The 14,641-nt window shown below is 32.3% G+C and overlaps 1 protein-coding gene and 1 long non-coding RNA gene across 4 annotated transcripts; one reads left to right on the forward strand and one right to left on the reverse strand.

Annotated features, from left to right (window-relative positions):
* The first annotated feature begins 2,807 nt into the window (after window positions 1-2,807).
* LOC145165363 (auxin response factor 9-like) lies at window positions 2,808-6,950 on the forward strand. 2 transcript variants are annotated; one of them, XM_079084095.1, is made up of 13 exons: window positions 2,808-3,282; window positions 3,502-3,605; window positions 3,750-3,845; window positions 4,045-4,101; window positions 4,176-4,328; window positions 4,419-4,594; window positions 4,685-4,849; window positions 4,935-5,048; window positions 5,143-5,215; window positions 5,300-5,453; window positions 5,537-6,036; window positions 6,140-6,327; window positions 6,430-6,950. In XM_079084095.1, the coding sequence occupies exons 1-13, from the start codon at window positions 3,213-3,215 to the stop codon at window positions 6,542-6,544; spliced, it is 1,965 nt and encodes a 654-aa protein (XP_078940221.1). In that variant the 5' UTR covers window positions 2,808-3,212; the 3' UTR covers window positions 6,545-6,950. The 2 variants fall into 2 exon arrangements, with proteins under 2 accessions (XP_078940221.1, XP_078940222.1); XM_079084096.1 differs by having other exon boundaries at window positions 2,809-3,249.
* A 425-nt stretch (window positions 6,951-7,375) lies between these two features.
* LOC145165364 (uncharacterized) lies at window positions 7,376-9,843 on the reverse strand. 2 transcript variants are annotated; one of them, XR_013740035.1, is made up of 5 exons: window positions 9,316-9,843; window positions 9,192-9,226; window positions 8,651-8,735; window positions 7,673-7,699; window positions 7,376-7,553 (listed from the first exon to the last, which is right to left on the reverse strand). It is a non-coding gene; the product is annotated as an uncharacterized LOC145165364 (long non-coding RNA). The 2 variants fall into 2 exon arrangements; XR_013740034.1 differs by having other exon boundaries at window positions 9,192-9,841.
* Window positions 9,844-14,641: the final 4,798 nt, after the last annotated feature.

A 14,641-nucleotide genomic window follows, 5' to 3' on the forward strand; every position in this document is an offset into this window, starting at 1 on the left:
GTGTTATATAAAATCTTACATGTAAGAAGGATTTGAAGATATTGTAATTCAAAAGTTTTCATATAGTTGAAGCATTCACGATCCAAATATGATGATTTGAAGAAATGGGTTATGTCGCATCGATGGTAATTGTAATATGATTTTTTTTTCAACCAAAACAAATGAAGCTTTTCTATTATTTCTTTATATTCAATTTCTCATTTAATCTTTATATGTGATTTGTGTGTATTACTCAATCTTGAATGTGACTCTCCAAACATCAATGTTTTGCTTGAAATATCTTTCTGATTCTTCTTTTTCAAGAAAAATGTTTTGATTGCAGGTTAGTGAAGTATTGTCATCAAGGTTCTATGGTTGAATGGTGTTAAATGAAGAAAGAAGATTCATAAAATGGATATAGGTTTTTTTGTTTGAGCCAAGTTGACGAATGTTAGTTTTTTCTTTTGATTTAAATGTATGTTTATGTAACATCTTTATTTATATATTCAACCACTCAATGCTCTTAGTTATTTGATTGTAGTTTTTCTATTTTGATTATGTTTATTTTCTATTATTTTTTTGTTGTGTTATCCTACACAACATATTTAAAAGACAGTATTTAAAAGATAACATAATTTTGAACATTTGATATGTAATTATGATAGAATTATCATGATATGTTTTTCATATGAAAGTAATTTATCCATATTACTACGACAAGAATTACATATGACATTTACGAATATATATATATATATATATATATATATATATATATATATATATATATATATATATATATATATATATATATATCAAGGTTGTAAAAATCGCTCGACGGTAGCTCGACGGTCGACTGGTGTTAAGGGATTAATCGGTCTTGGCGGGGATTAATCGGGGACCATAGATTATTAATAAAATATTAAAATTAATTAAACATTAATATATCTTAAGAAAAACAAGTACTTCAAAATTAGAAAATAAGAAAAATTGTAATTTGGAAATTTGGAAATACGAAAATATGAACATTTTGGTATAATATTCGAAATTTTGAAAATTTGAAAATTTTGGAGTAAAAAAAAGTTGGTTGTTTGAATTTTTTTTTGACTTTTGTTGACTTTTGTTGATCGATTAATCCCGCCAAGGCCGATTAATCCCGCCAAACCCGATTAATCCTAATTTCCGATTAATGCCCTAATCCTCGACGGTTGGAGAACGCCTAGCGATTCATTCACGATTAATCGCCGATTAATCCCGATTTCTACAACCATGATATATATATATATATATATATATATATATATATTATGTGATTTGTTTAACATGTATATGCACCTATGTATGTTATAAATTTATAATTAAATATCTTTATGTTTAATAATTGAAGGGAATAAAATGATGCATCAAAACCAATTATTTAGACGAATATAATAATAATAATAATAATAATAATAATAATAATAATAATATGAAACTCACATTACAACTCAAGAGTTTTCTAATTTATATATATTTATTAGTTACAACTCAAAAGTTTTTAACTTATGATTATTAATTAGTAATGACTAATAACTTTTTATTTTCCTTTCTTTTATAAGGTTGTGAAGTTTTGCTCATTAAAAACATTAATGTATTTGAAGAGATTTGTGATTTAAATATAAAGAGTTAATATAAATGTTATAATAGATGTTTTAGTGTTTTTATGTTATTAAAAGTTATAGTGTTTATTTTTCATATTTTTTATTATTCGTTGTATATATATCTTTTTTAATACAAATGTTATAATAGATGTTTTTCTATTTTTATGTTACTAAAAGTTGCAGTTCATATTTTTGTTCATACGTTTTGTTACCCGTTATATTATCATTCATTTGATATATAAATTACACAATTTTAAACAGTTTATAAAATTATCAAATAGTTGTATATATCACAATGACTTAAAAATTAAACTATAATGTTTAATAAACTAATATGTTAACTATATGTTTGTTTTACTACTAACATTGTTGTTTCAAAGTAGAAATATTAAATAATAATTTGGTAAAAGTTATTATTTTAACTATATAATTCTATTTTCACGCAACACGCAGGGATTCGCCTAGTACTAATATATACTCATAGTCCATAATGAATAAACATAAACAAATATACAACATACTACATATTTTTCGACCCAAATATTAACATTTATTACAATACATCGTTACAACTAATTGTAGTCCATAATGAAAAGATTGTGATAATACGTTTTGAAATTTTTATATTTAGAATATTTAATTAATAGTTAATTTTTGAAGAGATTAGATGGGAATAAAATGTTATTTATTTTCCATGAAAAAAATAAATTCATAACTACATTTTTAGGTTGGTTGGACCAAATATAACGTTTACTTTAGATTTTAAAACTATTAATTGGCCACCATATAAAGATCATGAGAAAAACATCTTATTTACTTAATAAAAAACATAAGCAGCATCATAAAAGTAGTAATTAATGTAAATAAATTATTACCTATAGATATACATTTCACATGTCTCAATATTTTAAAAAATAAAAATAAACATTTTTTTGATACATATGGTAAGATGATTTGATGATAGAAATGTATCGAAAAAGACAAGGTTATAGAGCCAGAAAATCCTATATAAAAGTTGTCATAATTATCTATCTATATCTTGTAATAAAAGTTGTATTTTACTGGAAAAAATGAAAATACAAAAAGTTAACTCAACATAGGACTAAAAAAAGCACAAACTCAACCATGGTTAGTTAGGTTAGCTTCACGCACTACACACCACCAAGAAAGGAGACAAACACAGGCCTATAGAGAGAGAGAGAGAGAAAGTGGAAGTTTTAGAGAGAGAAGAAATCAAGGCGTATATTAACTTGTTTTCAGGGTTCAGTAACGGCGTTTTCACATTTCCTGGATTGTAGTGAGAGAAAGAGGAAGAGGTACTGTGTTTTTAGAGAGAGAAACAGAGTTCTGGAGCTGAACATCATCTCTTCCGTTTTCCGATCTGTGTACTTTGTAACCGAAGATTGACGGTTTAGGGTTTCATCTACCTGGTTAAATTTCTTCATAAAAGCGAGATTTATTGAAAGGCTGCCGTTATCACTGGTTTATGCATATAATGCGGAAAAATTCATGATTTTGAAGGTTTAATTTCCCGGCGATTTGTGTTTTAGAAGACTTTCTGCGGTCTGAGCTGTTCAATTTAGTTTTTTAACCATGGATAATCGAGGGTCATCCTGTCTCTCACCTGAAGGTGAAACTCCTTCACGGTTTCCTGCTAAACATGGTTAAAATTTCCTTGCTTTTATGTATCTATGCTACAAATTATATGCATATACCTTTTCCCCAATTAAGTTAATTACCGATTTGAGGTTTTCATTTCTCTACCATTCTATTCTAACAGTAGTAATTTCTTCCTGTTTTTTTTACGTTGCTACTGATTGTTGATGTAAGTTTTTTTTTTCTTCTAAATTTTGATTATGATGGGGTTCTTAATTTTGTGAAGATCTGCTGTATAAGGAGCTATGGAAGGCATGTGCGGGCCCACTAGTGGATGTTCCAAGGGATGGAGAGAGAGTTTTCTACTTTCCTCAAGGCCACATGGAACAAGTATGTAAAAGATTTCTTATTCTTGGCTTGAAAATTTCAGATCTCTGTTTGTTGGAGTTTCTCTTAATATGCAAGTTTTAATTTCTTGACTGTAATTGGGTTTATTTTTCTAATTTTCTTTTGCTATTTCTGGGTTTTGTACAGTTAGAGGCATCAACAAATCAGGAATTAAATCAGAGGATTCCTCTCTTCAACCTCAAATCAAAGATTCTTTGTCGTGTTGTTCATACTCAGCTAATGGTATGTAATATTTTGCCTTTACAATATTTATTTTCGGATCGATTGAGGTTTTAAATTTAGATTATGTCTAATTGCTTGAAAGGTGGAAGCAAATCAAAATATGTGGTTGTATTTGGTAGTTAAAAATGTTAAATTCCTCTACTGAGCTTCTTTTATACTTTCTGAAATTTCATACTATAATTCTTCTATTCGTTTGTAGGCTGAACAAGACACAGATGAAGTTTATGCTCAAATCACTCTACTGCCTGAGATAGATGTAAGCATATATACATATAAACTTACTTTTTTAAGTTTCTATTTTTTCTCACTTTTCTGTAAACAAATACACAGCAAAGTGATCCAACAAGTCCTGATGAATGCTTAGCTGAGCCTGTGAGGCCAACTGTTCACTCTTTCTGCAAAGTCTTAACAGCTTCAGACACGAGTACTCATGGTGGATTTTCAGTCCTCCGGAAGCATGCAAATGAGTGCCTTCCTCCATTGGTAAACTCTCTTGTTCTTCTATACCCTCCACCTCCTCTCTCGACTCTCTTTTTCATGCTCCAAATCTCACCAAAAATTTTATATTTTCAGGACATGACACAAGCAACTCCTACTCAGGAGTTAGCAGCAACAGATCTACATGGCACCGAGTGGCGATTTAAGCATATCTTCAGAGGTCAACCACGAAGGCATCTGCTTACAACAGGATGGAGTACTTTTGTTACTAATAAGAGATTAGTGGCTGGCGATTCGTTCGTATTCCTTAGGTACGTACGGATTTCTTTTCTTATATTCCTATTCTACCCTCCATTTTCAAGAAAATTCTGTTTTAATCTTGACAAAAATCTGGTTAATAGAGGGGAAAATGGAGAATTACGTGTTGGAGTTAGACGCCAAGCTCGCCAACAAAGCTCCATGCCCTCTTCAGTAATTTCAAGCCAGAGCATGCATCTTGGAGTGCTTGCAACCGCATCACATGCTGTTTCAACTCAAACCCGGTTTGCAGTTTACTACAAGCCAAGGTATGTTAAAGAAAAAAGCGAATCTTGATTGTGATTGTAGCTACAAAGATTTTTTTTTTTTTACAATATGGTGAAAATTATTCAGGACAAGTCAGTTCATCATAGGGTTAAACAAGTATATAGAAGCTGTAAACAATGGGTTTACTGTTGGCATGAGATTCAAGATGAGGTTTGAGGGCGAGGATTCTCCTGAAAGAAGGTAACCCATGAATTTATGAATTATTTTAATCCGGGTATTTAATCTTTTTTACATTTGGATCCTCAAAAATTAAAACTTTTTTTCATTTGATCAGGTTTACAGGCACAATAGTTGGAGTTGAAGACATATCTCCTCAATGGAACTGTTCTAAATGGCGTTCTTTAAAGGTTAATAATTTCTCTCACTTAGAAAAAAAGAAGTCAAGATTCAAAAAACTAAACATGGTCAAACTTTTTTGTTGACTATTTCAGGTCCAATGGGATGAACCTGCATCTATCATGAGACCTGAAAGAGTTTCTCCATGGGAGATTGAAACTTTTGTAGCTCCTGTTCCCACAAGTATACCTCAACCAGTTGCACCAAAAACCAAGAGGCCTAGACCTCCAATGGAGATCCCTAATCTTGGTGAGTAAACTTTTTTTTTTAGGTTATAAAAACACTTTTTCCATATAATATATTAACTTGTAGTTTATTATTATGTGTTTTAGAGCCTACATGTTCCACAGTATCAACTGTTTGGAACCCTTCACATGATTCAGCCCAGTTAAGTTGTACCCCTGAAGGGCAAAGAGTTGATAAAAACGGGTGTCTTTTAAGGACTCAAATGGAGGTTGGTTGGCTATCATCATCTTCTCCAGTAAAAGCATGTAGAAACATGTATGGAGATGAAGGCGAAGATAGAAAAGGTCAAGGTCTGTCAGCTTGGTCAACTTACTCACCTCGCGAATCCATCAAACAAACAACAAATGAATCACATTCAGTTGAAAAAAAGAAACCAGAAAATGTTTCAAGTTGTAGAATATTTGGTTTCGACTTAAAGATCCCTAATATTGAGAAACCACAACCACCACAATCCTCCATTGAAGGAGGACAGGTGGCAAGCACTTTATCAGCTGTAATTTCAGACAAAGAACAAGAAAAGTTGCATGTCTCCCCAAAAGAAGTTCAAAGCAAACAAACCACATGTACTACACGTAGTCGTACCAAGGTATGTACTTACATATCAAATTTGTGACATTCACATTTATGATTTATGTAATCAAATTGATTTATCTAATAATAATAATATTTACATGATACGAAAATGAAAGGTTCAAATGCAAGGGATAGCAGTGGGGCGTGCAGTGGATTTAACAGTGTTAAAAGGGTACAATGAGTTGATTGATGAACTGGAAGAAATGTTTGAGATCAAGGGAGAGTTACGCCCAAGGAATCAATGGGAAATTGTGTTTACTGATGATGAAGGTGACATGATGTTGATGGGTGACGATCCATGGCCGTAAGTTTTTTTTTTTTTTTTATTTTAATTTATTTTTTAAATAATATCTTTTAAAAATAAAAGAATGAATTTATATATATTTTATGGTGGTGATTTGTGTAGGGAGTTTTGTAACATGGTGAAAAGGATCTTGATATGTTCGAGTCAGGATGTGAAGAAAATGAGGGCGGGAAGTAATAAGCAGCAGATAGAAAATGAAGAAGCAATTGAAAAATGATTTACAAGAGTGGAGTGGTGTTAATTAATTAATGTTCCCCTTGCTAGTTTTTTTTTTTTTTTTTTTTTTATTTTAAGAAAAAAAAAAGTAAAATTGTTTCGGGTGTATTGTCGGGTTTTAAGACAAAAAGTGGATGATAAAAGAGGGGTCGGGGTGGTAATTTGGTGTTTATTTGTTAGAAAAAAAGAGTGACTGACTTGACCCTCGGCTCTTGAAGGAATAGGAAGAAGATATTAGGAGTAGTAGTGAAAATATAATGATGATGATGTGTATATTAGGGAGAGGTATTTGGACGTTTTAATGCTGATGGGGAGTTGTTTTTTTTTTTTTTTTTTTAGTTTTCTTGTGATTGTATATAATCTTATTATTGCTTTAATAGGCAAAAATCTCCTGGTTTTTTGGTGTATCTTTGTAATTTACTCTACCTTCACTTCTTAACCTTACCAAATACCATTCCTCGTTCTTTTTTCTTGTTTTTGAGTATGCATATCGATAATGAGAGTAACAACAAGCTAAAAATTGAATGTGTTATATGGTTCTTACAAAAAGTGCTTGACGATGTATGTGAAATGCTTAAACAGTTATTTTCTTCAAAGATTCTACATACTGTATATGTATCATGTACTCATGATATGCAGGAATGTGGATGATGTATGTAAAATGTTTCAACAGTTGTTCGGGGTCCGCTACTAGAAAAGTATATTCTACATTGGCCTAAACTTGCATTGGAGGTGACTGCGTTTTGGCGGGTGTTTAAGCAATGTTCTTTTGTTGTATACACGTAAAAGAAAACTCATTAATGGTTGTTTTAAAGAAATTTTGCAAATATAATGAAAGTACATTGCTACAAATGGCAAATCAAAGATAATTAATTATAAATTACATATTCATACAGAGACATCCAGATACAAACACCTACACAACTTATTTAAATGTAGGTAGACTTGGCTTTCGAAAAGATTGTTACCCCCGGCCAAAGCTAATGCAAGAGCACCGTCTTTTCTTATTCCTAAAAACAGTTTTTACATTAGCTAAATTAACATATCAATGGAAGTTAGTTGTTATGTCTTGCCTTTAACCCTAATTCTAAAAATATTCAATATTGATATCGTTGGTAAAAAATAGTACCTTCTCAAGTTGTGCTCCATAAAAAGGCTGCCAAAAAAAATCACAAAACCATAAGTAGGCAGCCTAAAACCCATCAAAGAATGTTCTAATGAGTTTTTTTTTTCTTTTTTTTAATAACATTGTACTTGGAAAGTATGCTATAATTGGGTGGTTGTTTTCAAATTATGCCCAAATATAACATTGTACTTTCAAAGTACAATGCTGTAATAAAAAAAATTAATATTAAATTTAGAAAAAGAAATAAGAATGCGAAATAAATAAATAAATGAAATAGTAAGTTTCATATGCCCAAATAAAGCTTGCGTTTATTTTATTTCTAATTTTTAAGTGACGAAAAAACTCAGCTTTTAAGTGCATAAGAGTGTAGATTTAAAGTGCTAAAAGTGCCTTAAAGTGTAAAGTTTAGTGTTAAATTTGTTGCTTTTAAATGCATAGAATGATAGAAATGCAGTTTTTTGCGGTTTTTATATGCATAAAGTGCAGTTCTTTAACGCAACTTGTAGACGGTTTTATGAAATATGGGAATTCGTTGCAGATTTGGTTGATTCATGGGTGAATTTAAAGTCGCATCGGGAGAGTGGTGTGTTAATCTTTATGCATATATAAACCGCAAAAAACTGCATTTCTATGCATTTAAAAACCGCAAAAAACTAGATATTGTCACGTGATAATAAATTGATGCCTATTTATGACAGTCAATATACCAATCAACTTTAAATAGTTTAAATCAATTACATTTAACTAAAATAGTTGTGTACTAGAAGTACACGAATATATAAATAGCATTGGGGTTTTATGGGGTAAACAGAATAAATCAACAGTAATAATGACGTCAAGATGTCATCAATTGATCCGTTAATCTTTAGCCCAAACCTCCTTTAATTAACAATTTTTTTTTTCCTCTTGAAATAAGAAGTTCATGTTTAATCGGCTTGGAGAAAAAATAACTAAACAATAAGAATGTTGAGAGAGAATTACCTCTGCTGTTCCAATACACATGATCCAAGTCTCCATGAAACACATGATTTCGATCAACTTCTTCTTTTGTTTTCATCTAGTGTTCCTGATATTACAACCAGATTAAAAGAGCAGTCAAACATATTTTTCTCATAATTCTGCAAAAAAGATCGAATATAGTTCAAATAAAAGTGAAACAAATATCAAAGTAAAAGTTATACCTTAGCTAGCCATTTTTCAAGGGAAAATCTATAGATTTAGATATCATAGTTATAAAACAGAGTTATCATCCCTAATAAAAAGTCTATTCGAACTGATTAATCAACTTCTAAAAATAATACTGGAGCTTAAGCAAAACGCAAAGAAAGGTATTGATACTTTTCATTACTCTTTACCAAATTGTAAATATTTTCTCAAAAGAACCTACAAAAACTTATTTGATTAAAACAAATTAGTCATTTTAATTCAATCTACAAATCCAAAATGAAAAACATACATAATTTTAATTCATTTAAGTTTTTAGATCTGTTATAAATCCATAAAGTAAGCCATAGAAACGAACCTTTTCGACTTCAAGTCTAGGAAAACTTCAAATCCCTGGAAAAAACAAAAACAAAAGACAATTATGTTTCCAGACTTGTTGCAAATCAAGAATCAAGAATCGAAATCTAGGATAAAGAAGACACCAGTTTCAAGTTCACAGTCCAGGTGGCGCAAGGGCTTAGAGAAAAAAAAAAAAAAAAAACTAAAATATAAGAATATAGAGAGACAGTATTCGGTAACTCTGTTGTGCTTCAATCTTTAACTTGCTATGATGATTTTGCTCCTTCTTCTTCGGTGAAAATTTGCATGTCGGGCTTAAGAGGCAAAATTTTACTCCCAAAAGATGCCAAGAAAACACAAACACAAAATAAGAAAATGAAAGATTTTTATGCCCCTGATATCACTACCATTTACACTCGATGTCATGGTGAGGTAAGACGCAGCAGACGACGACATTGGAAGCACAAATGTTGTAGGGTTCTTTGATTCTTTCTCCAAGAGTGTCAAGCGAGTAAGAGAGAGATGAGATGGTGAAAGCAATAATGGATGGTGCATGATGCGTGTATGGTGGTAGTGGTTAGGATGAAAAAGTAGCGTGTTGTGGATGTTGCGTCTAGGGTTAGATAGAAGGAGGGAGATAATGGGTATGCCTTTCTCAACCCCATGCCTAACAATGTTAGTATATAAAATACTGTAAATGCCCTTTAATATATCCCTGTAGCATGATGTGCTCTTAAGAACAGTGTCAACCATTTTGTCAAATGTTAGTTTTTATAATGCCACACAGTTAAGAAATCATATCAGTTCTAAGCATGCAAATGTAGTATAACCCATAGTCTCTAAATAGATACATATAAAATACAACAATTTCTATATAAACATATAGATTAAACACCTCAGTATTGCTATCGCCACATATTAGACACTATTGTAATTACCTAAGAGGGGATATATATATATATATATATATATATATATATATATATATATATATATATATATATATATATATAGCTAGATTCATTTGTTTAAACTAATTATTGTGTTATTGTACGCATAAATGTAAGCCAATCAAAATTAAATAAAAAAATTAAATAATTAAATAAATAAATAAGGGTAATATAGTAATTTGTTTAGTAACTACCAAAAATAATCCCTATAATTATGGTATTTGACTTTTAACCTAATTTCTCTAGTTTATAAAACCTACAAGTATTACGGCAATGGAGATACCGTCGATGGCGGAGGACACAAGGCTATTTCGGATTGGGGAAGAAGCTGAAGAAGGCAGAGGAAGAAGCGTTGGAGATTGCGAAGGAAGTAATTGAGTCAGCTGAGAAAGGAGTCGAAGCGGAAGAGAGACAGATCGAGGCTACGTCGATCGTTAATGGAATATTAGGGATTACGATCGTTACTGCGGTTTTAGTTCCTTTGTCACTAACAGCGTATCGTCAAACCCATACCTGAAACAATAAAGGTTAGTTTTCTTCCTATTCACGTGAAATTACTCATTGATTCGAGTTTAAATCGATTTTTAGTTATTTCTGTATGTGCAATTGTTACTGTTCATCTGATTGTGTTTAAAATTTTAAAGCTATTTTACATCAATTTATGGGATAGCGATTTTTAGACACACACCCCAATACATTCACACACATGTATAAACACCATCTTCATATCAGATAATCAATCCTCAATTTTCTTTTTCCAAAATTTCACCTGTATACCTGCCCGCTGTTCTGAATCTAAGTTTCTCTCTAGATAACGCTTTAATCTATTGGTAACGTCTTTATCCTTTCAGTTTTTCCCATAGTTTTCGTTAGATATATGTCTGCTCTGTTTTTTTCGTATGTGTTGATCTATTTCTTTGTTTTGGTGGAATTAATTTAACTTTCACGAGTTGAAATTCTTTGAGATGAAACAGAACTGTACCTTTGAAACCGATTCATATGTATATCAGTAACATCGATTTTTTTTTGGTGACGAGATATACGTAATACGTCCATGTTTGAATTGCGTGTAATTGTTTTTGTAGTTTATATGATCCAGTTAAACTCTTTATCCGTTTTGAAAGTTTAAGGGAAATTTTGTCCATAATTTTGATGTGGTGATTCTTAATCAGTAAATAGTTGAGATTAAAACATTAGGTAATCTAAAAGACTATTGATTACTTGTTCAATCGGTGTATTTGCTCAACATCTGAATGGAACATTTTGGGGGAAAATATTTGTTTGCCAAAACGACCTGACCAGTTCAACCGTATGTTAGATAGTAATAGCAAAACTGCAAATTCACCCTTTTTCTTACCAAAATTGCTTAAAAATCGAGATACAATGGCTAACTAAATGAGATAGCATAGTTCCCAGCTTAAAAACATTTTACTTAACTTGTTCTCTCTTGTAGCTGCAACAGATATCTATCCAACATACATGATGAAGATTGGGAGAAGAGGAATTCATTATCTACACACATTAAACAGTGTTCCTAAGGATGTGATAGAGAAGGGCCAGAACCGAGTCATGGAGGCATCTCTTAGACTCATTCGTGAGAGGGCAAAACTTAAGGTATGTCCATATTTCATTATGCATTTATAACTTAAGTTTTGACAATAAGTAATTTTATTTTTTATATATATATTTTCAAGGGAGAGCTAGTTCGTGCATTAGGTGGTGCATTATGTAGTGATATATTGAAAGGGTTTGTAGAAATCTTAAAGAACACAAAAATAATTCTACAAGAATATTGCACACCAGGTGTCTGTAGAAATGTCTGAAAGAGAACTTGATGTTCAAATTCTTGAAGAGCACAAAAATAATTTATAAGTTCGTTATTTTGTGTTACTTGATTTTATCCTGTTGTATGAGTTCTCTTAGAATTACTAAATTTTTTTTTATTTTTGTCGTATAAAAGCATTCTCACAATGTTTTATTCTTACATAATTCATTTTCATGACAGTTATTCTCATAGAATGAATGAAGTACATGATGATCAATGACCCGAAGGTTGGATGAATGCGTTTGGGATAGACATGAACAATCCTCAATGGTCACCGATCTTCCAGAAAAATGCACTACTCATTGTCATATTATGTTAGATTAATCTATAATAGAATGATAATAGTATATGTAATAGTATATTCCAATAGAATAATCTACATATTATATTTGTTTGTTATTAGGGAGTGTTTCATTATTATAGAATAAAATATAAACTTTTTTATTTTTTCAAGGATGTAATAGAAAAAAATTAACTTGTATCTAAAAATTTGTTTATTCTGCGAGAAGTAAGTCTCTTTATTAGTTTATGGCTTGAATTTTCATAGAATATCATTATAAAAAGAATGTCATTCTGATAGAATAAAATCGAGTTTAATTATAAAAATTACGTTATAATTAAAATTAAAGTAATTAAAAAAATTATAATTTTAAAATCAAGAGAGTTAATTATCCCAAAAAATATGGAATTTTCCTTTTTTAAAATTATCTCAATTGTCTAAAATACCCTTAGAATGAAATTAGATGGTATTTTTTAATTATCTTTAATTTAATAATATGTATTAATTACTTTCTTAAAATAAGTAAAATGATTGACCCACATTTATGCATACAATAACACAATAATTACATTTGAATAGAATAACCTAAGTCTCTCTCTCTCTCTCTCTCTCTCTCTATATATATATATATATATATATATATATATATATATATATATATATATATATATATATATATAAAGGAACGTTCGAGAATATTTCTTATTGTAAGAACATTTTAGAACAAAAATCATACTTTAATTTACAAAGTGGCACTTTTGTAATTAAATAAAAAACTATAAAATACTATTCATATAAATAAAAAAATAGTTAAAAATAATAAAAAAAACCCACTAACCTACATCACTCACCACCCAACCAACACCACCCACAACCATTACCTACCACCCACCAACCACCCATCACCGCCACCAACAACCCACAAAACACCACCACTACCAACCACACATCACCACAACCAACAACCCAACACCACCACCCGCTAGCACCATCTTACCAACCACCACCCAACACCATCACCCGCCCCGCCACCACCATACCACCAATCACCCACCAAAACCACCACCTATATATATATATATATATATATATATATATATATATATATATATATATATATATATATATATATATATATATATATATATATATAGGAACGTTCGAGAATATTTCTTATTGTAAGAACATTTTAGAACAAAAATCATACTTTAATTTACAAAGTGGCACTTTTGTAATTAAATAAAAAACTATAAAATACTATTCATATAAATAAAAAAATAGTTAAAAATAATAAAAAAAACCCACTAACCTACACCACTCACCACCCAACCAACACCACCCACAACCATTACCTACCACCCACCAACCACCCATCACCGCCACCAACAACCCACAAAACACCACCACTACCAACCACACATCACCACAACCAACAACCCAACACCACCACCCGCTAGCACCATCTTACCAACCACCACCCAACACCATCACCCGCCCCGCCACCACCATACCACCAATCACCCACCAAAACCACCACCACCTGCCCACTACCACCCACCAACCACCACACCCACCACTCACCACTCACCACCACCCACCACCACCCACTACCACCATCCACCTATCACCACCCACCACCATTATCAACCACTCATCACCGCAACCTACAACCCACTACCACCACCCACCACCTACCACCCGTCACCACCACCCACCTCCACCACCCACCACTACCTACCCACCACCACCCCCATCACCACCACTACCCACCACTACCACCAACTACCACCAACTACCAGCCACTATCACTACCTACCCACTACCACCCACCATCATCACCACCACCATCTGTCACTACCACCAACTACCACCCGCCACCCCCACCCTCCACCTATTACCACCAGCAATCACCATCACCCGCCTCCACCACCCTTCACCACCACCCAAATCACCACCCACTACCACCACCCATCATCCACCATCCACCTCCACCACCCGCCACCATCACCACTACCCACCACCACTCATCACCACCCACCACTTACCACCACAACCCACCAACACTACCAACCACCACCGACATTACCACATGCAACCACCACCCATCATCACCACCCTACATCACCCACCCATCAATACCACCACCATCGACCTACCCACCACCCTTCACCACCACCACCATCCACCACCCACAACTACAATAAACCAACTTTTACCCACGACCCCCATCACCTACCACCTACGACCACCACCACCACCTACAACCACCACCTCCACCACCCCCACCTTCACCACCACCCATCTCCACCATACCACCACCTTCTACTACCTGTAACCAAATGTGATTGAATGTATATAATCACATAAATCATGTTTGATTCTATGTATTTAATCACATAAATCACATATGATTA

This window comes from Lactuca virosa, chromosome 3, assembly GCF_052849685.1.
Source record: "Lactuca virosa cultivar CGN04683 chromosome 3, Lactuca_virosa_CGN04683_v6, whole genome shotgun sequence".
In the NCBI taxonomy this organism is placed as follows: domain Eukaryota; kingdom Viridiplantae; phylum Streptophyta; class Magnoliopsida; order Asterales; family Asteraceae; genus Lactuca; species Lactuca virosa.